The sequence below is a fragment of the Colletotrichum truncatum genome (assembly GCF_014235925.2).
Source record: "Colletotrichum truncatum strain CMES1059 chromosome Unknown Contig_0007, whole genome shotgun sequence".
Taxonomy (NCBI): Eukaryota; Fungi; Ascomycota; class Sordariomycetes; order Glomerellales; family Glomerellaceae; genus Colletotrichum; species Colletotrichum truncatum.
This window is the reverse complement of record NW_027222404.1, coordinates 305,608-328,027: the sequence shown is the minus strand read 5'-3', so window position 1 is coordinate 328,027 and position 22,420 is coordinate 305,608. Positions and strand designations below refer to the sequence as shown.

Genomic DNA, 22,420 nt, shown 5'->3' with positions numbered 1-22,420 from the left:
CGTGAATAGCTACACGGGTGTTTGAAACAAATTTTGGATAGTAGGCTTTTGATATGTATTCCAGTGAATGCTTTGGTTTCGTGGTCTTTTTCGGTTTATAAGTGGACTTGTGATGGTTTATATAGATTTCGTCATGGTCGAATCTAGACTAACAAGTCATGGCTGTTTATCTTGCCTTGTTTCCAAGCTGGAGACATGCTAGATAGCCTTTTTTCCTTAGAATGGTACTCCACATCAAGAGTTCTTCCATCATCAGCAAGTCTTACATACGCAAGCAAAGGCTTTATCACGTATGCACTATGCAAGGAGTGTAGGGTTCAGAGCTGACGCGACGAGATTATTGCAGTAATTAACGGAATTCCGACAGTATGGAGGGCAGGTTTCAAAAGTGATGCGACAAGATGTATGCAATAGTCAACGGAATTCCGCCGGCATGGAGCGCAGGGTTGATTGCTGACATGACAAGATGTCTGTAATAGTCAATGGAGGCCCGACAGCATGAAGTATTTCCTGAGCAGAGTAGATTTCTATTGCCTTACACATCTACGATGCCTACCAATCCAAACAGCAATGCCCTGCTTAAATGTTAAGCATTACCTTAGGCATTTCAATGTTCATTTGCTAGTCATTACTTGTATTAATTGAAAGGAGATCTGCCGCTAGGTATTCAACTTCCTATTGATGCTATCCCAAAAACTTTGCATTACGACAGCCTAACCAGGGTTGAGTAACATTATCGTTCGCCCTACGTGGTATTGCCGAATCATATGCCTTATTCTGGACTTCGTGCGGGGTCATCCGCCTGATCACATCACCAATCCTTTATGCAGCTGGATGCTTCAGTTGCCATTTCTAGACATAGCGGTCAGCTTCTGCAGCACAGTATTGCTATTCCGAACCACCCTGATAGCTTAATAGCCTATACGGCCTCCGCGATAAGTCTTTATCAATGCTTTATTGGACATCGCTATGTGAAAGTATACTGATGCGTCGCTGATTACTACCGGTAGCAAATAATTTGTTATCCCCCCATTCAAAAGCCGAGACCATAATAAACTGTTTTCGTATTCTGACCAATGAATAACTATGGCTGTAGGACATTGCAACCGACGAGACGACTCGTTCAGAGCACTAGACTCAAGCTTCCATTGAGTATTTAAGATACTGAGTACCCAGCACCAAACCGACAATTGGATCCTTATCGTAGTACAGACTTTAACGCAGACACATGAGCATGTGGAGTACCCACTATCTCACACCAATTGCCTGTTACGGCTTGGTGGTTATAACCCTTCCAAGCAGCCTCTATCTTCCACGAGACCGACGAAGAATCTTTCTACTTCTAGTATGGGGACTGCTCGGATACTGTATTTGGACCTGCCACACCATAGGTCAAGTCGCAGGTCTCCAAATAGGGTTTCAAGTGGGCATGTCAGCTTTCATCACAGCACTTCACGCACCGATAGTGATCGGAAGCCTGCCCTGCACACGGCAAATCAGGCCGGATGGATCAGAGAAATGGAGCTTCTGGGCTGCATTCAAGAAAGCCAACAATCCGAGAGCACTACCATCAGCTAAGATCGAGGCCAAAAAAACATCATCTTTCACAGGGTTTCATTTCCTATTCTTTATCAGCTGTTTACTCAAGCTGGTTATAATCTTGAGCCTACGGTATGCCACCACCGGCATGGCTATGGCAGCGTTATCGCAGGTTTCTCTATGGGACTTTCTGCCGTCACGACAACCTATGATCCGCCGTTTGATCTCAGGCTCCATCAGTCTCCGTGAGCTTGGACTACGATCTTTCATATCTGTGAGCTGGATCATGAATACGATTAGCGAGCTCGAGATTAGCCACACTCTTGCAAAGCTGCTCTTCGTTGGCGTTTTCCGAATCGACGAACCGCATGAGTGGCCATCGTTGTTCGGGGATCCTCGCGAGGCATATACACTTAGGAGATTTTGGGGTCGGTTCTGGCATCGGCTCCTCTCCCCCGCGGCAGGAGTTTGGGGTCGGGCCTGGGCTGAGGAAGTTCTTAGACTGCGCACGGAGTCTTTATTCAAAAAGACTATTGTTGCCTTTTTCATTTTCTCAATGTCTGGCGCTGCGCACACCTTTTTGGCTTGGAGATTAGGCCAGCCCGATCCTTTCAGAGCTGTTTTGTTCTATTGGATTAACTTTGCGGGGGTCTTATGTGAAATAGCTATTTCGAAGCTCCTGGTACAGCGTTTGTCATTCTCATGGCGCCAATGGGGTGTAAGTTGTAAGGTGGAAAGATTAATAAGGCAACTCTCTGGATTTGTGTGGGTTTTTTCCTTTTTTCTGTGGGTTATACCAAGGTTGGAGTATCCTACTATCTTTCATACTCTTCTGACACAGGCTGTGCAAAGCAAGCTAGCAAGTAAATAAGAATATGCCTCTAATGTAAACATATATATAAATATCTAGTATAGGAGTATCAAACTAGATACCGCGGCTTATCCACTAGCTCTGTCAAGTTGGTCGTTGAGACAAAGCAGCAAGCTTCTTTTCCTGATGCACGAGAGGATTACTGGTCCGCACATTGTAGTGCCAGTAACTTTTAGGTGTCACGTCGTCTATTTAGAGTAGAATCCGGCTGACCGGATTGGTAGAGACAAATTTCGCCTAAACGTGATCGCAGGTCAGAGTAGGATATGATTTCATGCTCCTTGGCCTCTTGTGGTGATCAAAGCCGTCAAAATTCTCTGTCAGTTCAATATACTTGGAGTGATTGATTAATTCTCATCCAGATCGAGGAAATCCACTTGGGTCTCTGAGCTCCTATCATGCCGTCTTTAAGGGGCGGCTTTTCACCCTTGCATAAAAGCATGTGTGGGGTATCCGTATCTCAATGTGCATGTTCCCAACCTATGTAAACGCGCTTTGCTTGAGTTACAGGTCTGCTACAGCGTATCTAACAAAGCATTCATGAACTCGAATAAACATTGTTTTGCATTTTAGCTTAGTAGAAAAGAAATCGCAAAATATCTACGTTGGCAGTATACGTTATCATCTCTAAACAGTGTTTTCACGGTAAGTTTTAACAAGAGGTTACTCTGACCTACAAGAATCAGACCAATTTGGCAGCTTTTAGCGTCATATTTCCCAGGTTGACTACACTATTCCGTAGGGAGCTGATGTTGTTACTATTTTACTACTTGATTCACTTTCGGAGATCCAAAACCCAAAGGACAAGTTGTTACTACTGTTACAGCCAGCTTAGACGAACTAGGCTTCTGCTAACAGAGGCTGAGGCTACGAAACTAGCTCTGGATTGAGGTTGTTAACTGATAGGCGTACTAATATATTAAGGGTTAGGACAAGATTGTTAGTCTTCCACGAGATAATTAGATACTAATAACATAATACTACTTTAACGTACTACTTTAACGTTTCAGGTATAAACTTTTAAAAAATAAGTCATAAAGTTGAGATAATTAGTAAAGAATCGTCTAAGAAGCCTTGAGTAGGTGTTGAAGTACTAATCTATATATAAGTCCTAACAATTATAGAATATGTCCTCCTAAATACTTATTACTAAGGATAAGTACTTACGTACTTAGTAGTATACTTATAAATTTTATCTCTACATAACTAGTATAACAGTCCTTCCCTTCCAAGGTCGCTTATTACCTCTCCATATGTTCTACACATAAATGTCCTGTCTTAGCTGCCTAACCCCGTGGGGCCTGGTTGGTTATATATAACGGGTTGTCACATTTGCACCTTAATCGATTTCCTAGATTATAGCATATAGAGTCAGGGCTGGGAGATATGTAAAGAGTGACTAAATTCCAGAAAAGCTGTATGGGTGCGTAATGCACAACCAAACAGCTTTTAGTGACTAAGTTTCAGAAAGCTTGTGCATTGCACACCTGGATCGCTGTGCTTAATGGGCTCCGACACGTTCGTGACAAGTAATAAACAAGTGTCAGTTATCTTGGACCTCCTTCCTCTCGGAGCTGTGACAGCTAATAGAAAGACCGGTGACCGTTACGATCCGTTTCATCTCACAAATCTCGCTTTTGACGGCTTTCCAGTGGGTGGTTTCATGGAAACTCTTCTGGGACGTGATTCCGGACCAGCCGATAATCAACGCAAGTACTGACCCGCTCTGTTCCTTGGTTCCTACAACGGGGAAGTCGTTCTCAACACTCCAGCCCCAACTTATAGCAGCAATGCCTGGAGACTTTGAAACATTTTTGTCCACAGTATGTTCCAGTTGCTGAACAATCAATTCTTTATCGTCGGCGGATAAGTCTCCAGGGAAGTGTATAAAGACAATCTCTGAAAGAGGAGCTCGCAGCGCTGCAGCTGATGAGGCAGTGAGAGCTAGATGCTTCACGAATTCTCCATGAGTCAGAACCGTCGGAAAGTCTTTCGAAATTTCTGCTCCGTGACTATGTACTTTGGGTTAGTGTACTCTTTGAGTAACAAAAGAATTTCTTGTTTTGTGACGTACAGCTTTGCAAAGGTTTCATGATGTTCGACGGAGTCAAAGTCAAAAAAGGCCCAAGCCATGAGTGGATTTTCCTCCTCCAAGCCCCAAAATGCGCGGTAAGGTCCTCCCTCTATAACGGTCACAGTGTTGTAAGCTTTTGAGAGAACAGTACCCTCTGTCTTGCTCTCATCCATGATGTCGATGCCGGGCTTAACGCCCATTCGGCCAATTTCGGTTATGACCATTGTGATTGGTGACTGATCAAGTGTTGGTTCTCTGAGATTTTTGGGTCTGCTGATACAACAAAAACCACAGATAGTATGAATGAGTTGATGATCAAGTCCGCAGTAGAAACCAAAGCAAGACCGACTTATATACACAAGAATACAAGACTTTCATTTCCCGCTACGGCCAGAGCTGATCAACCTGCTAGGCTCCCGTTTATCTTTCGATCATGGAAACAAAACTGCTGACGTGTCGCGTCGCCACAAAATTAAAATAGGCAGCATTATTTAGTGTTAGCGTTTGCCTAACTTGGTTACACAAAAGCAACTCAACATGCATTTAAACATCTTCATGCGATGCCCCGCGTATACCAAACTAAAACAGACTTTCATTTTTTTATTTTGGGGTCAATGCTGTTGACTCGTTGCTTTGCCGCGATTTCTGAAGTACTTTAAGGCAGCGGCATTGTGTCTCAATGTCTGCCTAACCTACCTAGTCATCGACTAGAAAAACATCATCATTATGTCAGAAACTCGATTGCGTATGTAATCTAGATGGTAACCCAGAAAATGCCACAAAGGCGCATTTCCGTCAAAATATGGACAAGTCCAACCAGGCCTCCCACCCTCAATAGTTTTGTACTCGGAGTCACGTTGTATCTATTCTTTATTTGTTTGCATCTACCGGATATACCAACAGATTCCACGGAAATTTGTCACTACACTACATTCAAAGCAACATTTATAAGTTATATGAGGGTACAATATGCATTACATAGTAATCGCAATAGTGATAGTGCTGGGACGCATTGCTACAAAAGTAGGCAGTTCTGTCTTGGCGGCAATGGGACCTTTTTACAGGAAACATGACGGCCTAAGATGATTATTTAATGTAATCCTGAGAGTCAAATAAGAGTTTCAACGTAAAGCTCAGAACATACAATGTAGATCACTTTCATTATCCCCCTTTGGGCAGGGGTAAATGCGATTTTGCACATGTGCCTTGTTTGCATCAGACGGTAGCGACTGAATTGGCATTATCTATAATCATGATACCTTAGTATTAACAGGTTAGTTTGAGAGAAGCGCTGTATATGGCGGACACTTCAAATTCCGCCTATTTTTTTGCGCTTTAGCTTCAGACAGAAGCGCTGTCGTCGAGTGACTTTTCTTTGTCGCTCTGGTGGTTCTTGACACTACCGGCTGTCCACTGACGCATTCTTTTACCGAAGAAATACAAAACCGGGATCCCAAGAAATAGAATGATGATGGTCTCGGCATATAGGGCGAATGTTTCCATTGGTCCTTTTTCGGCGATCCAGACGGTGGCTTTAGAGGCCAGGAAGAAGGCAATAACAATACGTAAAGAGGAAACATTAACTAGGACCGGCCTGCTCACATTAGCACTAGAACAACCGCGTTTCAAGTAAAGAGGAAACTAACCCTGCCCATTGCGGGTAGCTTTCAACAATAAAAACATTAAGAATAGTCATGGTTGTTAGGAAAGCAAAGATGATCAAAAATGAGCCACGAGTAGGACAGACCAGTGAAGGTTTCTTTCGCCAGCAGTGCCGAAAAGGAAAGACCCTGCTACAGCCGAAAGAAAAGGAATAATTAAGTTAGCGAGATGGTGTTCCGGTTTACGACTGCCGCCGTTCCACTTTGTTACCGCATTTGAGATCTTATCAGCCACGGGACCTCCAAAGATATAGACCAATGCTGATGATAGAAAGAAAGGCAGCACGGTCAAACCTGTCCATTGAAACTGCCAGCCCTGAGCCAGCAGCGCAAAGGGGGTTATTTGTTGCGCAGCCTGATTGTTGATGATCATAATACTGTTGGCAAGGACGGCCCAAATGATGGCGGGGAAGTAGGTGGAGCGCAGCGCATCGAACATGGACTTTGCAGCGCGCTTGAATTCAAAGCCGTTCTGAAATACTCCGATATTCGTCCAAGTTGTTCTAGGAGTGTAATTCGTGTAATCTAGCTCGGGTCGGTTCTGTCCGGGGGCAAGAGACGAGGCATTTTGGCCGCCTAGGAATGTTAGCCTTAATAACGAAACGTGAGACCAAAAGTGACCATACTCAGCTCTTCCTGCGATCTACTCCATCTAGTCTCGGGGAGGAAAGCAATCAGGAGAGCCCAGGCTAAGATACCCAAGCCGGAAGTGATGTAGTAAAGCCATCTCCAAGTGTAGTTGGCGGAGACCCAGGGTGCTGCCACACCTAGCCCGATAATGATGATACCTTGACTAGACACGACAGCCGACATGGCCTTATTTCTCTGGTGGATAAACACTAAATCTTGAACAATCAGCGGAATCAATGCCTCGACCGCGCCTGCACCGAGACCCATAAGCCCCCTGGCCAGTAAGTGTTGGTTCAAGGTTGTGCTCAGCGCAGCAAAGAGTCCACCAGCCCAGGCACAAGTCGCAGCAAAAAGGAGCACAGGGCGACGACCAATCCAGATAGATATAGGTACAAGGAAATAACTCGCGACGCCGTTCGCCAACAGGGGAATAGTGGCCAGCAAGGTAACTTGGTCGAGCGGGGCTGGCTTGACTCCGGGTGGAACGACGGACATGGGGTTGAGTTTTAGACTATTTCCGCCGCTTTGTTCTTTAAAGTCAATATTATTAATGATTCTGGGATCGACGCCAGAGTACTCCAGAATGAAAATAGGCAAAAGGCCTCCGATGACAACTTCTGCTGATAGAGCGAGGGCGCCGACTGGGACTGGTCAGTCTTAAGGGATCCGATACTTTGTGGGTAGACTTACAAAAGCACAGGCAGCTAACAGCTGTCCATTTTCGCCAATTTGGGAGATTTAATGGGTCTAAGAGAGTGAGGTCTCAGCTGCAGTCCTTCTTCAAAACAAAAGACCTCTTCGAAGCTTACCCTTAGGGTCAGGCGTGGGCATCTAAGCATGTCAGTATGCATATCAAATAAACCTCGTCATGGCACTTACAGGAATTAGCCTCAATTGCCCGTTCACATACAAATTTGTTGTACCGACGACCAGCGTCTCGCCTTTACCCAAATCTTCTTTAATACCATCCGACTCAGCCACAATGACTGTCGACGCCGGCTTCGAACCAGCCGGCTCTTCCTGGAGCGGCCACGTCGTATTCGTCGCCATTGTCAGCTTCCTGCGATTAAGGTAAAGAAAAATAACAGAACCCGCTGAATCCCGGTTCCCAAAGAGGACGGGTGACCAGGGACACTGGGTGTTTAGCCAGCCTTATACCAACATTTTGGAGTACATCAGGGCAGGAGACAAAGTCAAACATACAAAGATGGGAGGGGGATGGATGATGTAAAGGGAATTGGGTGGGGGCAAATGACCGTGCGTCTTCTTTCTCTATGCGATGTCATCGAATCGGATAGCTCCCAAGGTTGAATATTTCCACTGAAATGCCAGCCGCACGATGTATGGAACGGTGATATATGGTAACCGGAAGGATGTGTATCATAGTACTACCCCTTTGCTCCACGTCCCGTTTTTCGTAGGAGGGGCGAGTACCCTCCCTCCACATTCCGCTTACCACAAATGTGCCAATCATTCATGTTGTACTACCCGCGAGCACGGTCGTGTCATGTTTTTGCTCGACAAACGTTCATCGCCGCGAGACCAGGAACTAGGTTGTTTAAGCTTGCCGCATCGAGGCGGGCCGTTGAACAGCGATGCTGCTTTCGGCAGTGCGCTTTTCTGAGGCTGCAAACCTGGGTTGTTAGGTTGAGAAGATGGGACGATGTGCTCCTCAGCCTTAACTCCACTTCCTCACCTGTTTTGATCGCGCTGTTTTGGAGATGAATTGATGTAAAGCGCTCCGCCTTGTAGACTGGTGGGTGCTTTGATGGATACAGGTTTGATCAACGTTTACATGCAAGAAACCCTTCCCAGTTCTTATTCCGTGTCACAACATCAACCCCCCTTCTAACACAGAGAGACCATACGTTACAGATGGGGACGACGCAGACCCCTACATTGACCCGCAACGGGACCCAGTTGATCTACAGTCCCCAGCGCCGACAGGCTGTAAGAATAGAGCAAAACTTAATAAGGACCTCTTGCGATTAAGTTGGTCTTAGCCACCGAGAGTTAAGTGTTAGTTTCGATCTTCCGAACAAAGGATGAGTTTCTCCAAGCCAAAGCTTCTCGGTCTTACGCCCTGGACAAGCACACGGCTGTGTCTAGTGTATAAGTGCCATGTAACGGTTGACTTCAGATTACATTTTCCATTCGTTTTTGAGAAGCTGAAGTTGAGACGAAGGAAAGAAAGAAAATGACCTTGGTAGGTTGTATTCGGCGCACAGATGCTTGACTTGGCGCATGAACGCGGCAGTACCTTGATGTTACAGAACCCCCGGTCCGAGTGCTCATCAAAAACACAGCCAATACACGTTCAGTGTGTTTTCGATCTGAGTTCTTCACTTTTTACACGATTGGGTCCCCGCACGGACAGTGATGCAACAGCATTCTCAGCTTGACGCATCCAAAAGGTGAATGGCCACATGCGAGAAACGTATGCATGCATATACACATCATTATTACTTCGCTCTTCTAACCCGCCAAGAGAGTAAGAAGGTTGTATTCTTCACATACTATGAAGATCATCAGTCGACAAGCTTGTGTCAACTGATCTCAGCCACTGCCACAGCTGCCTTCGTCCCACGTCTCCCGTTAGGCGTTACCACCAGCTGCAGTGGCTTCTAATCGGCAATCATTATGTTTCGGCATAGACTACCAATATAGCATGTTTCCTCATCTTACCTGTTTCTATAATCCTAAGGCATAGTCGGCTAAATGCGGGTCCTCATCCTCAAGGTCATTGCCGGCCGGCGTTCCATGTATCGGCCTAGTGCTTTTCTCGGATAGTAACGAGCCGTCTCAAGACGGCGAACAAGACTAGTAGAACCGGATTAGCTTGTCCGCTGCTTATATCTCAAACATACCGCAAGGTGAGACTAGCTACATTATTAGGTACTTCAAATCGTGAGCAAGCCAAGATGAATATCTCCGTACAGGCAGGAAATCAACTGCTAGGCTGGCAGCAGTATGAATCTCCACTCCATTAATTAAGCTGTATGCATCATTAGCTATAAAATACGGCCAGCCAGACTTCCCAGACTTTGAACAACAAATAATAAAAAGCCTAAGCTGTTGAAGAGTGCCTTTCAAATCAAACAAATATTGAAACCTATTTAATCATGTAAGCAGTCCTTGAGCGTCAAGGCACTGTTAATAACGGTTTCGTATGCTCGGGTTTGTATCTGGATTACTGGAAATGTAATGTATTATTAGGAACAAGCTATGGATGTCGTGGACGTTTTGTGCAAATAACGCCCCCTTTGCGATTTAGTTTTTTTTTCAAGGCTTTACTTTACATGGAGTGCCTATTTCAATACTGTTGAATGCTAAAATAATAAAACCAAGTTGAACAAGAACTTTTTTTTTCCCTCTCTTGCAGCAACTTGAGTCCCAAAGTTTTGGCTTCGGGGCGTTGGTAGGTTAAGCGCTGTGCTTCAGCGATAGGGATCTGTATATTCTCGAATAGTAAACCAATAATAAGTCCACGGGTTATCACAATGAATTTTTATATGTTCTCATGTACCAGTAATACCACCCTCTCCATTTTCATCCCAATAACACTTTTCTAAGAAGTTGCTCAATGGCGCGCTGGAGAAGGTGTAGGCCATCGAGAACAAGGTAGGCACGTCTACGGTTGGCAATTGGTACTTATTGTATCAAGTAGTTGCTAAAATCAACCAATTGAACTTAAAACTGATCTCGCAAGCCTTCTTGCAAGCATCCGTATGGCTCATCACAGTATTTGTCGGTTAGATATTGTCAATGAAGTGAGATTGACAACCTTAAGTATCGTTGTTTGTATTTATCATCCTCTATCGAACAAAAGCTATGAGCATTCGAAGTGCTGGACTTGTACAACCGCACGAGCACATTTTTATGTTAGAGATGGCTGAGGCGGTCAGTCAAGAGGTCACAAGTATGGCAACCGCGAGGTGTCTTTCTGGTGATGACTCGGAATTCCTAAGCCTGTTTGCAGTCTCTTTCTATAGCCTTTATCATTTGGGACAAGATATTCTATTATTAGACTTTAAGTGGTTCTACAAGCTGTTCTGCATGTGATAACCCTACTGTACATGTAAATGCCTGTTACGTTCTTGTAATTGATCCCTGTGAGAGATTGATGACCTTTTTCACCATGACATCTTACTTGGAACAGCCAACACCAGAACCCAGGGCCAGGATTCTCTCAGCAGCGTAGGCAGCAGCCACCATAATAGGTGCCTGAGTGTTACCCGTAGGGACTTCGGGGTGCATACTTCCATCCACAACGAACAGGTTCTTGGTACCCCAGACCTTAGTATCAGGGTCAACGACACTCTTCCCGTCGTTTTCGCTGCCCATCTGAGTGGTACCCAGATAATGGCTACCACTACCAGCCGTAGCAACGATGCTTTCGGCAGTCACGTTCTCGGCAACAGTCAAGATACTATCGGGCTGTCGCGCGTACTTGAGAAGCGTGTCAAGGATAGTAGTCAAAGCCTCGCGGTCTCCCTCGGTGTGCAGAAGGGGTTTCTGTGTCATATTGGTAGAACCTTCGGGGGTAATTTCGACAGTGCCGACAGACGTAGTACCATGGGTGAGGTAGACCTTGACACCAATGGTGTTATCATCAGTGCCAGCACGGACTGTGCCCTGGACGGCACGAGTAGCTCCATCAGTGGTGTTGACGCTAGTCCAGAAGTTCAAACGCTGACCTGATTGAGCCAACAGACCACTACCGTGGGCGAAGAGATCAATAGATGTTTTGTCAGGGGCAGTCCATGCCGTAGAAGGTAGAACGGTAAGGTTTTCTTTGCTCTGCAGAGTTAAGGACACGATGGCATGGTCTTTGAGGTTCTCTCCAACGGGAAGCTCAATCCACTGGTCCTTGGGCGGAAGCTTAATGTTCGTCTTTCCGGAGGCTACAATTTCAATTTGCTTGGAAGGGCCAATGGCGGAGTTGAACAAGACACGAGGGGTGGAGTGCGAGCCTGCAGCAAGAACAAGAGATCCACCCTTGGTCAGGTTGACAATCTCTCGAGACCCGTCGTCATGTTCCAGCTCGATACCCGTAACAAGACTTCCGTCGCGAACGGCACGAAGAACCTTTGCGTGTAGTTGAAGGGTGAAGTTGGGGAGATCCTCGGCATCAGGAAGAATAGCCCTGACAGGGCTGTCGCGCAGACCTTGGGCAATCTACATAGGCGTTGTTAGACTAATTCTGCCCGTTCGTATGGGGCTTTTGACTCACCGACCAAGGGGGGTGCGAGTACATCATCTCCTTCGATTCAACGTCATTCAACGCATCCTTTTCGCTCCAGCCGTTGGCCTCCAGGAAGCGAGACATGATGTCGAAAGCACCATCGTCGTAGCGCTTGCCATCTTCAGATGCCAAAATGGTGCCCGGCAGACGCTTGTAGAACTCCTCCGCAGCTGCTCCAACTCCGTTCTCCCAGTGCCACTCCTTAGGCCAAGTGGCAAAGTCCGCCTTGCGAGGCTTGACGAACATGAGCGCGTTGAGCATGGTAGAGCCACCAAGAAGACATCCAGCCGCGATAGCAAGGTCTTTGCAGTACTGCAGATCAGGAGATGCGCCAGTATAGTCAGACATTCCAGGAACGTCGTACATAGTGACGGTGTCATTCCATGGCATGGTCTTGCGGTTGCCCGTCATGTAAAAGGACGTACCGCCACGCTCAATCAGAAGCACACTGCGACCAGAGTTGGCGAGGCGCTCAGCTGCTACAATACCTGCGGTTCCAGCTCCAGCGACAATGTAGTCGTAGGTGGTGTTGCGGGTAGTCGTGACATTGCTTCGAGCAGCGATATGGGCTGCCGCAATGTCGCTCAGCGCGAGCAGCGTCGAACCAAAGATGATTGACTTCATGATGCCAAGAAAACACTGTCTAAAAGGCCTTCACAGCTAACCAAGAGTCTAACAGATGGTACAAATTGTACAGAATGGAGGACAAAGGTTGACTATATGATGGATAAGATAAGATCGATAAGATGTGGGCTGTAACCATCCCCAGCTTACATATCTCGGTAGTGAGAAAAACTCCGCAATCCTACCCACGACCTAACTGAAGATGGCAGTGACCGGAGTAGTTTAGTGGGCCTTGCAATATAAGCATATGTGAAAGTGGAGGCTAATCACGAGAACCATCGTTGAATTGGGCAATGAACACAACTGATCACAAAAAACTTTGCTGTTCCTTGGTAAAATGCCTCAAACTGGATACTTGCCGAGACGCTAGATATCTTTTGCATGGAGAAAGGCCCTGTAGAACGGAACTCGGGAGCAACATTCAAGCCGCCCAGCGTCCTGGACCCTCTCTTTCTCTACAGGTGGAGGTGTCAATGACTAGCGATTACGACCGTGACAGATTAGAAGGTTGATTGATCAGCAAACATGCGTTCAGTTCGCGGGGACAACATGATTTGTTGAAATCGGATTCAATTCTACTTATTTTAGCTTTTCACAGCCACTGCCATAGGCTTGCTTCCACCTCTGGAGGCTTTTTCACTTTTCCGGCCTCTATCCCTATTACGAGGGGCGGTGATAGACAGGTGTACTCCACATCACCAGCTTAAGCCAGACCTTTACAGAGCCGTATTTTGTCGACTCCTGTTCCGCTACAAATGGGTTGTCTTGTCTTTATCCACATTTCAGACCCCACAACTGAATAGAACGCTACGTAACACCATCTTCTTTATAAGCCTACGTGATTATGGGTCGAGCAACGTAAGCAACCCAGGTAAAATGACGAGAAGAAAGACTAGGGGCAGTGTCTTGTACATGATTTGTACCCCAAATATTGTGCTGGCACCTCTGCTATAGACAGGAAACAGGGTGCTGACATTATATTGTCTCATTGCTTTGGAGCAAGTCTGGCTACCTTTGCGTGGGCTTTTCCTCATGAAGGGGTCCTTTGCGATCCATTAGCAGCCACATGGATAGGGCTTCCAGAGTTCATGCTACTAAGTTCTGGGATATGTTTAAGAAAATCATTGTGTTGATCAGGGCGCATTATGGTGAACTGAGCAGGGTGAAAAGCTGCAGAAAGTACAGGAGCTAACGTTCCCCATGGCCTTTTGGGCTCGCGGGTACATTGCTGCCATTTATAGTACTAAGATCAGTCTCGCCTTATATCCCAATCTGGATATTCAAAAAGTTATCGGTGGCGCCCTATGCGTTTCCTAGGCCTCGTGAAAATTGGCCGCGAATCCATATTTGACATGTCGTTTTAGGGTTGGGTAATACCCGCGGGTACCCGTATGGGTAGTACCCAAAACTACCCGTGGGTAGTTTGGGTAAACCCGAATTACCCACGGGCAGTCCCACTATATTTACCCGCGGGTTGAAAGGCCCGTGGGTAAAACGACCCATGGGTTACACTACCCACGGGTAATTTTGCTACCCACAAGAAACGCGGGAAATACTGTAACTAAGATAGAAAGAAAATATAACTAGTTAGTTATAGGGAGAAAGAGTAAGTTACATAAAACATAGATAGCTAGAATAGATTACTACAAATATAAGAAACTAATAGAGAATAATACGATAAAGTCGGAGTGAAATCAGAGGAACAATGTATATTTAATCGCTATCCTCGTCAGGAGAGAGTTCGACAAGATCTAGCCGAGTAAGTCTCTTCCTTTTGCGACCCCCAAGCTCGGAGAAGTTTGGGAGTTCTTGGGATACAGAAGGCGTAGGTGAGTTGCTAAGTTGGGAAACTTGACTCGATAGTTTTGGCTGTTGAGAGCTAGATAAGGATGGCAGCTCCTCATCTCTATCGCTAATATCCTCCTCTTCTACTGAGACTTCGTAAGGAGGCGGGGAGGGAGCATCTCCTGTAGTAGTAATAGAGATCTTAGTAAGATCATCAGAGACCTTTAGATATCTCTGAATATCAGCTTTATCCAATAGAGAAGAGTAGTTAAAAGCTTCTCTAATAATATGCTGGCGCTCTTCAGATGCTTTAGTGATATTCGTGTCATCTGGAACTTCCTCAAGTGTGGTTTGGGAAAGCCAGGCCTCATTATTCTGGCTAATTTTGATAGTCAAAGTATCAAAAATAGTATCAGCCGAAAGGTTGAACCGAGCGTAGTGACAGATATGGCGAGCAAGGCTGAATGATCGCTCTAAGGGTATTGACGTCGGTTGAATAGATAAGAAGTCTCGAGCCATGCGACAAATACTATGGAATCTGGGATAGCTATTGTCTAGGCGGACCTAAAATTGCTGAACAGTTTCATCAGGGAACATAACTAAATATAGTTATTAGCTGTTAAGCCTAGTAAGATATGAGTCTTTATCTTACCAATATTAAAAAAGTCATTACAGATATTTCGTGCGTCTTGGGATGATGACATTTTGCCCTTATAATAGGTTAGTACAGTGAGTTGCTACAATAGATTGCTATAAATACCATTTTCTTTGGACTGCGTGATAGTAAACTATGCAGAGTGTATCGGAGTCCTTCAGTTGCAGCTTTTTGAGTATTGGTATGGCGTTCCGAATCTTGATGGTACTGCTTTGTATATACCTTGATAAATTCTTGCTGTACTCGAGTTCGAAGTGAGGCTGAAGAAGGAAGGTATTCGAAGTAATTTGCGAATTGGAATCGCGTGTCAAAAGTACTCGAAACTGATGTCCCAGCTTCAGGGGTAAGGAGAGTTGCAATACCATATACCTTGAAGGAATCCTCTTCAATTAGCTTTTGAACGTATTTTTCCAGCTTCTCTTGGCCCTTTTTCGTAGCAGCCTGAAGGATTGATATCCAAGTAAAGTCTTTGCTAGTAACTTTATCTTTAAGTGTAGAGGCGCAAAAGTATAAGTGAACTGTTGCAACTTGTAATAAAGTAAAGGTATGACCAGGGGTAAGGTCATTTAACCGGCTGAGGATGTTTGTAAAGAGTAAAAACGGGCTGGTGATATCAAGCAGAATATCAAGAGCCTCCCAATCGGTCTCTACAAGAGAGAATTGTTCCTGTAGAGAGTGCTTTTCAACCCAAGCTGAAATCGTTGTTTTAAGCTCTCTTGCGCGGAGACACATAAGTGTAGTAGAGTTCTACCTTGTCTTAACATCGCGGAGGAGGCGTAGTGGTCGCTGGCTAATGCGAGTCGATTTCTGGAGGTCGAGAAACTCTTGCGTCTTCTTACTAGAAAGCTTAAGGGAAACTGCGAGGTCACGAATCTGGAGGTATATATGTTAATATAAAATCTTATAACTAGGTGAAGTATCTAACCTTTTGAATAACAGCTCCAAAAGGATTTTCCCTAGCAGTAGAATCTTTAGTATCAAAATCATCGTCAGAGTCTTCTTGATCTTTAGCTCGAGTAGTAGAAGGCTCAAACTCTGTAGAGGCTTCTACCATCGAAATTCGAAGAGCCTCAAAAATCGCTCGAACAACAAGGTTGAAAATATGGGCTAAACAGCGAATATGATATATCGGCTGTACTGTGGATGTCGACCCTTTTGCAAGTTCTTGTGCTAGGACTTTTGGCTTAAAAGAACTTGCGTTGTCTGCAGAGACTGTCTGAAATCGAATTGTCTTCTTCGTCCTCTGGCGAATATTTTCTAACAGAGTCGATAAAGCCGTTGCTTGCTTAGAGGCTGTATGACCATCTGTCATATCAATAGCACCAAGAAGAACCTGTTGTAACCTCCAGTGCTTGTCGATAAAATGGCATAAAACACCAAGCAGTGAATATTTTAACCCAGGTGTACTCCAGATATCAATCATCAGAGAGACATAGCTACCAGGCGGAATTAGCTGAAGAGTGTGGTGTTGAATGCGTAAGGCCTCCTCGGATATCCAGCTTCGGAGCGTCTTTCGAGATGGGAGGTGGTAGAGAGGATTCAGGTGTGAACAGAATTGCCGGAAACTTAAGTTGTCAACAGTATTAAGCGCTAAGTTGGATCCAACAATACAGTAAACTAATGCTTGATGCTCCGAGACTGCTTTCAATTGGGTACCCTAGATTGCGATTACTACAAATGATTGCTATAATGACCTGTAAAACTTACAGGCACCTGGTTTGCGCCTAAACGTCGAGTCTTACAAGACTTTGCAGCGAGGTGTCGTTGCATAGCACTTGTACCAGAGTTTTTGATTGTTGGATGATTGAAAACTTGGTGACAGTGCTTGCAGACTAATTTTGGCTCCCCTGATGTCATATGGTAGCCTTGGTGAAAGTGATCCCAGAATGATACTCGGCGTTGTAAAGTCCACAAGGATTTGGCGAAGCGTTTTCGTTTAGGTTGAGGGGATTTGGACAACGGTGTGTGTTTGCCAAGGATTACCCATTGGAGATACCATGGCAGGGTTTTGAAAAACGAGAGAAAAGTCTGGAAAGTCTCAATAACAAATAAAATGATTTCCGACTGTATCTGTAAACCAGAAGGTGGAGTATTGATTGTTGGAGTCTGCGTAGAATTTACGAGCTCGAAAGCAGCAGAACAATCGGATGCAAAAGGGTCTGGCCCAAAAGGGTCAGACGCAATTAAGTTCGACATCATACATAGTAAGAATTACCTTTGGTATGAACAGGAAGTAGTTTGCAGGATTACTACAAGATGAATACAAACATTTGATTATGTGGCCTTACGTAAATTTCTATTTTAGGGTTTCTGACTAATACGTTTCGTACACAAATCTAAAAGCTCTGAATTCTCCTTCGACTTGTTTTTTCTCCCACTTACATTCATCCTTCAATGCCTCGCTTATCAACTAGCCCTGTGTCAGATCAGAGCTCTCCGCTAACAGTGGAGGGCTCTTCACCGCCAAATAGTTACCCCTCATCATCAGCGAGGGGTAATCCCCTGAAACAGCCAATTACAGAGATTCGGGAGACTCCGCCAAGAAGTTCAAGTCATGCAACCTACTATAGCCAGGCTAGCCCAGACCTGAGTCAACCAGAATTACCACCGCTGAAGCGGAACTTTGCGACGAAGTTGGCGAGACGAACAGATACTGGCCAACCACCAACCATTGCACGGAAAGATCAGCTGAACTTCGCGCCAAAGAAGCAGCTAAAAGCTGCTCGAAAAAAGCCCGTCCAGATCACTAAACGCCAGAAAGTTCGTAGATGGAGGCCTGGTAGTAAGTAAGAAGTAACTCTTTATTGTTTAATTACTGAAATGTGAAGCAAATGCACTTCGTGAGATTCGAAAATATCAAAAGACTACCAATCTTTTAATTCCGCGGAGCAGTTTCGCAAGAGTAGTTCGAGAAATAACACTTGATCTTCCACTAAGAAACCGCCATAAGATCCGCTACCAGTCAATGGCTATAGAGGCTCTCCATGAGATGAGCGAACAGTTTCTAATCAACATGTTCGAGAGTAAGATATCCTATCCTGATCTTCAAACTATTATATTAACATGAATATTAATAGATGCAAATCTCTGTGCTATTCACGCTAAAAGAGTAACTTTGCAGAAGAAAGATCTTGACTTAGTTAAACAGTTAATGAAGAAGATGGGAGCATGGAGTGCTAGATTGTTTTAGCAGCTGTAGATTACTACAAACGATTGCTACAATACGAGAATCAGACTAGAGAGAATTCATGTCCTTATTCATGCTAGCCTTATTGCTAATTCTTAATTCTTAATCTGTCAAACAAACCCTCTCGCTATGCTCATCTGCAATTATAGAGAAAAGTCAAGCAAACGAGTTAGCTTCTGAGCCAACTCATAGACCTGACGCCAGTTGTATGGCGCTTTATCCCGAGCAAGGTCAAGCTTCAGGAAGAATGGTATCAGCTTTAGTATAGCTGAGAACTTCTTATCCATCGCAGATAAGATGTTGGCTGTTTTATCGAGAGCAGTAAACTCTTCCCAAACTTCAGCAGGGCCCAGAAGCTCCCAAACACCTTTCTTGATCATCGAGTCACTGATCTCAGAGAACATAGCCTTCACTGAAGGCTTTGGAGTGGAGGCATATCGGCGCTGAGCTGTAGTGAAGAGAGATCCTTGAATCTTGATGGCTGGGCGGTGCGCGAGTGCGAATTGGCTGAGAATATTAGTATTACTACAAAGGATTGCTACAATTAAGCACTTACGTCTTCTTCTTCTTGACAGAAGAATTAAGAACCAGGCGTATCTTCTTCTTCTTAGACAAGCGGTTCAGGTGCCAGTACTTGGCGAGTGCAAACCAAAGAAGCACTTCCTGTTTGGTGAAGATGTCGCCAGCTACTGGAAATTTAAAGCCAGGTCGAATGAAGCCATAATCCTCCATCGCAGCTAGGGTAAAGGCAGGATTGCTGTTCAGCCGCTTGACCTTGATGTAAAGTATCTCAAGAGTCATCTCCCAGGTATCACGGAAGAACTGGTATTCTCGGATCTGGTTTTCCTGTCTGTTTGTTAGCTATTGCTATAGTAATTAATTATAGTCATCCAGTTACCTGGATCATCTTGTCGATAATCGCATTCGACTGCTCAGCAACATTAATAGTCGGCAACTGGTTATCAAGGTCAACGTCAAAGTTGAGCATGCCCTCAACTCCATCCAGGTTTTCCTAGGTAGCCTCATCAATCTCATTCAAAGGGATATCCTCCCAAGCCTCGTCTTCATCGTCATCGACGATATTATAGGAGCTAGACGAGACTGGGCCAGTCATCTGAGCTAGCAGCTGGTCTGGATGGTTGCCTTTGAGGAAGCTAAAAGCACTTGAGCACTGATTTGAAACACCAAAAGAAATAAAAAAGAACTCACTATCGTGCATCAACTTGCTGGATTTCCCTAGCCTCAAGGGCCGCGCGCTCATCAGCAGACGCACTGATGTAGGAGCTTTTAGCCCTCAAGGCTTTAAGCTTGCGGGATTTCTGCTGGTTGATCGACTTCTTCGAGCGATCAAGTGCCTTCTGCTTCTCAGTCATCTTATCGATGCGCTGACGAGACTTCTTGGTGTGCGCGTTGTCGGAATAATCCTCTTCAGCTTTACGCTTGGCTCCAGCACCAGATCCAAGCGGTCGGCCTAGAAGAGATTAGTACAAATGATTGCTACAAAGCTGGTGTGAACGTACCGCGATCCTGTCCTGAGGACATATTTTACTACTGTTCCCTAATTGATTTAATAAGTCAAAACTAATAATTGTGAGATCAAAGTATCAAATTACCTTAATTAAGAGGCTTGTCGGTGCGGCTGGGTGTTAGTAGTGGAGGTAGGTTGTAGTGCTGTCTGGGGAGAAGTTTTCTGAAGCTTCAGAACCTCACAAAAAAAAAACAAAATACGCCAAAAAGTGGTCTGTGCGCAGCCGCGGCTTCTTGTTTTTTTTCTCAAAAAGAATCTCTTTGAAAACCTCTGTTCAGTAGTTATCTGTAAAAGATTCTATATTGATTGGACCTGGACTTGTGTTTCTAGGAGTCCTACCTGATTCATGGTTAACTTTATAATATGATGCCTGGCATAGCCCGAAAGACTATGCCTGGTGCTAAGGAGCAGCAGAAACGCCGTTGGCGCCCTGGCAGTAAGTCTAGATTGCTACAAAAGATGGCTACACACTAACCCTAATACCTAGCAAAAGCTCTCCGGGAGGTCAGGAACTACCAGAAGACATTTGACTTCCTGATTCCGAAGCCCCCATTCCAGCGACTCTGGAAGGAAATCTGCGATGACATCGACCCCTCCAAGCGCCTGCGCTGGCAGGCGACTGCTATTAGCGCTCTTCAAGAGTCTTCGGAGTCTCTTCTCTTTGGTGTTTTCGACAGTAAGCTTCACTTGCAAACTCTTATCGAGTTGAACGAACTATCTAGTGATTAACTTTGCTGCGATCCACACCAATCGCGTCACCATTAAGCCGAAGGATCTGCATCTCGTCCAGGCTATCTTGAAGGCCGGCAGAGTCCACGGAGACAAGTGGTTCGACCCCGAGTCTGGGAAATGCGGGCGATTAATTGAAGGCATTCAGGGCGTTCGGAAGTTAGGAGTAACAAGGTAGCAGGTCTATTCGTTGCGCAATATATCCACTCTTGAGGCTGGCTACTACAAAAGATGTCTAAAATTCGTGATGCATACTTACTGAAATCTACCTACGGGTATACACCCGTGGGTACCCAAACCCGTGGGCCCCCCTTCAGTTTACTACCCGTGGGCTTTTTTACCCAAACCCACTTTACCCATGGGTACCCGTGGGTAATAGTAAAACTTTCGGGCACTACCCATAACTACCCGACCCATTTCGCGGGTACCCGTGGGACCCGCGGGCCGGGTAATGCCCATGCCTATGTCGTTTAACTTGCCACTGAGGCCCAAGAAAAATAATACCGTGATTGGAGTACTGGATTTTGATTGTTTGCTTTAAAAACAAAGTTGTAGCATTGTAAAACACTGCTCAACTTCCCAGAAAGCGTCTAATGGTCAGACTAAAAAGATGGATCAGTAGATGGACCATCCGCCCCCGGAGGACCTCCAAGCATGTCTTGCCCGGCCGATGCGTCAAAATAAAAGTCCGCCAGAAAGGCCTCGAATTGATCTTCCGTCATTCCAGCCGCCGCTGGTTGTGTCTCTGCGTCATAATTGACAAGGGTATCATGTAAAGGGGGTTTGGTTAACTCGTCAATCTTCGGTTCGAATTGGGTATCGGATAGCTGAGGAAGGCTCTCATCTGTAATGACGGTTCCCAGAGATGGATTACCATAGGCGCTACTGGAGCTCCCGTCGGCTGTCGTTTTGCCCGGAGAGCTTGATGTGTCATAAACGCTGACGAAGCGGTCAATGACCGCGTCCAGCATCCCGTCCTCGGTAGATGAATACACCATCTCCAGGGCTCTTTCCTCGTCTTCAATCGAGTAAGACAGGCCGCGCTTGCCTCTGATGTGATCCGATACGATTTCTTTGCCCTTTGCTCTCCAAAACTCGCGAAGACTCGACATGACCTCGCATACAAGACTGTTGACGTAGGCTGACTTAGGACGGGGTGTTCCACTAAAGACGATGTCCCAGACACTAAACCATTGATCTGCCAGTGTAGATTTCTTGTCCACTTTGGAAGCTAGCAGCTTCTCCTGGTCCTCCGTTATGCCTTCGGGCTCGGCAAAATTTCGCATTCGACACTGCTGAGGTCTGCTGTGCTTCCGCTGCTCGTCCAGCTTGTCGAATTCTTGACCGCAAGTGGAGCAGAAGTGTGGCTGCTTATGCTTGCGGCGCAAATGCTGTTTAACGTCTCTAATTCTCTGCAATTCAAGTTTGAGACAGGCCTGATGTCTAATTTTGTCGTGCTTGTAGTATGGGCATGCCAGGCTCAGGCGCCCCATGCTGACGTCTCTGGTCAACGCAGTTCTCGGCCTTTTGTTACCATCCATCGCTTCGTCCTCATCGTCAGTCTCCTGATCAGAGGCCTTCTTCGGGGCATTTTCTGCTCGTCTTTTTTCCGGCCTGCCAGTCGTGCTGCAATGATATTTTGCGTCTTCCTGTACGGGTGCTTGCTTATAGAGCTGCGCTCGTTTCCATTTACAGAATAAAGAAAATGCTGAGCTGGTCAATGGATCGAGTTCTATGTAGAAAGGATGGCTTGTGGGAAGCATCCCTACTTGTGTTTGGTCCGAGTATAAGCTACTCTTCGTGTCTAGGCTGTCCGTAGAAAGCGGTGTCTCTCCAGATGAACCCTCATTCTTTCGACCGCGTGGCGCCGAAGCAGAAATGTCAACCGAGGG

At 45.5% G+C, this 22,420-nt stretch overlaps 7 protein-coding genes across 7 annotated transcripts; 2 read left to right on the top strand and 5 right to left on the bottom strand.

The window, feature by feature from the left end:
• Nucleotides 1-3,953: 3,953 nt before the first annotated feature.
• Nucleotides 3,954-4,708, bottom strand: CTRU02_210471 (uncharacterized protein; the record flags this gene model as incomplete). Its single annotated transcript, XM_036732159.1, has 2 exons — nt 3,954-4,422; nt 4,485-4,708. The coding sequence occupies 2 exons, from the start codon at nt 4,706-4,708 to the stop codon at nt 3,954-3,956; spliced, it is 693 nt and encodes a 230-aa protein (XP_036576085.1).
• A 1,117-nt stretch (nt 4,709-5,825) lies between these two features.
• On the bottom strand, nt 5,826-7,825 carry CTRU02_210470 (major facilitator superfamily transporter; the record flags this gene model as incomplete). The annotated part of the gene is made up of 7 exons (XM_036732160.1): nt 5,826-6,078; nt 6,131-6,148; nt 6,232-6,721; nt 6,772-7,416; nt 7,466-7,522; nt 7,585-7,606; nt 7,655-7,825. The coding sequence occupies 7 exons, from the start codon at nt 7,823-7,825 to the stop codon at nt 5,826-5,828; spliced, it is 1,656 nt and encodes a 551-aa protein (XP_036576086.1).
• A 3,096-nt stretch (nt 7,826-10,921) lies between these two features.
• Nucleotides 10,922-12,644, bottom strand: CTRU02_210469 (Cellobiose dehydrogenase 2; the record flags this gene model as incomplete). Its single annotated transcript, XM_036732161.1, has 2 exons — nt 10,922-11,953; nt 12,009-12,644. The coding sequence occupies 2 exons, from the start codon at nt 12,642-12,644 to the stop codon at nt 10,922-10,924; spliced, it is 1,668 nt and encodes a 555-aa protein (XP_036576087.1).
• A 4,834-nt stretch (nt 12,645-17,478) lies between these two features.
• On the top strand, nt 17,479-18,274 carry CTRU02_210468 (histone H3; the record flags this gene model as incomplete). Its single annotated transcript, XM_036732163.1, has 3 exons — nt 17,479-17,866; nt 17,913-18,107; nt 18,162-18,274. 3 exons carry the CDS (start codon nt 17,479-17,481, stop codon nt 18,272-18,274), a joined length of 696 nt encoding a protein of 231 aa, XP_036576089.1.
• A 140-nt stretch (nt 18,275-18,414) lies between these two features.
• Nucleotides 18,415-19,072, bottom strand: CTRU02_210467 (uncharacterized protein; the record flags this gene model as incomplete). Its single annotated transcript, XM_036732164.2, has 2 exons — nt 18,415-18,778; nt 18,828-19,072. The coding sequence occupies 2 exons, from the start codon at nt 19,070-19,072 to the stop codon at nt 18,415-18,417; spliced, it is 609 nt and encodes a 202-aa protein (XP_036576090.2).
• Nucleotides 19,073-20,189: 1,117 nt separating this feature from the next.
• CTRU02_210466 (histone H3) lies at nt 20,190-20,528 on the top strand (the record flags this gene model as incomplete). Its single annotated transcript, XM_036732166.1, has 2 exons — nt 20,190-20,235; nt 20,287-20,528. The coding sequence occupies 2 exons, from the start codon at nt 20,190-20,192 to the stop codon at nt 20,526-20,528; spliced, it is 288 nt and encodes a 95-aa protein (XP_036576092.1).
• A 602-nt stretch (nt 20,529-21,130) lies between these two features.
• Nucleotides 21,131-22,069, bottom strand: CTRU02_210465 (uncharacterized protein; the record flags this gene model as incomplete). The annotated part of the gene is made up of 1 exon (XM_036732167.1): nt 21,131-22,069. The coding sequence occupies one exon, from the start codon at nt 22,067-22,069 to the stop codon at nt 21,131-21,133; it is 939 nt and encodes a 312-aa protein (XP_036576093.1).
• Between the last annotated feature and the right edge of the window lie 351 nt (nt 22,070-22,420).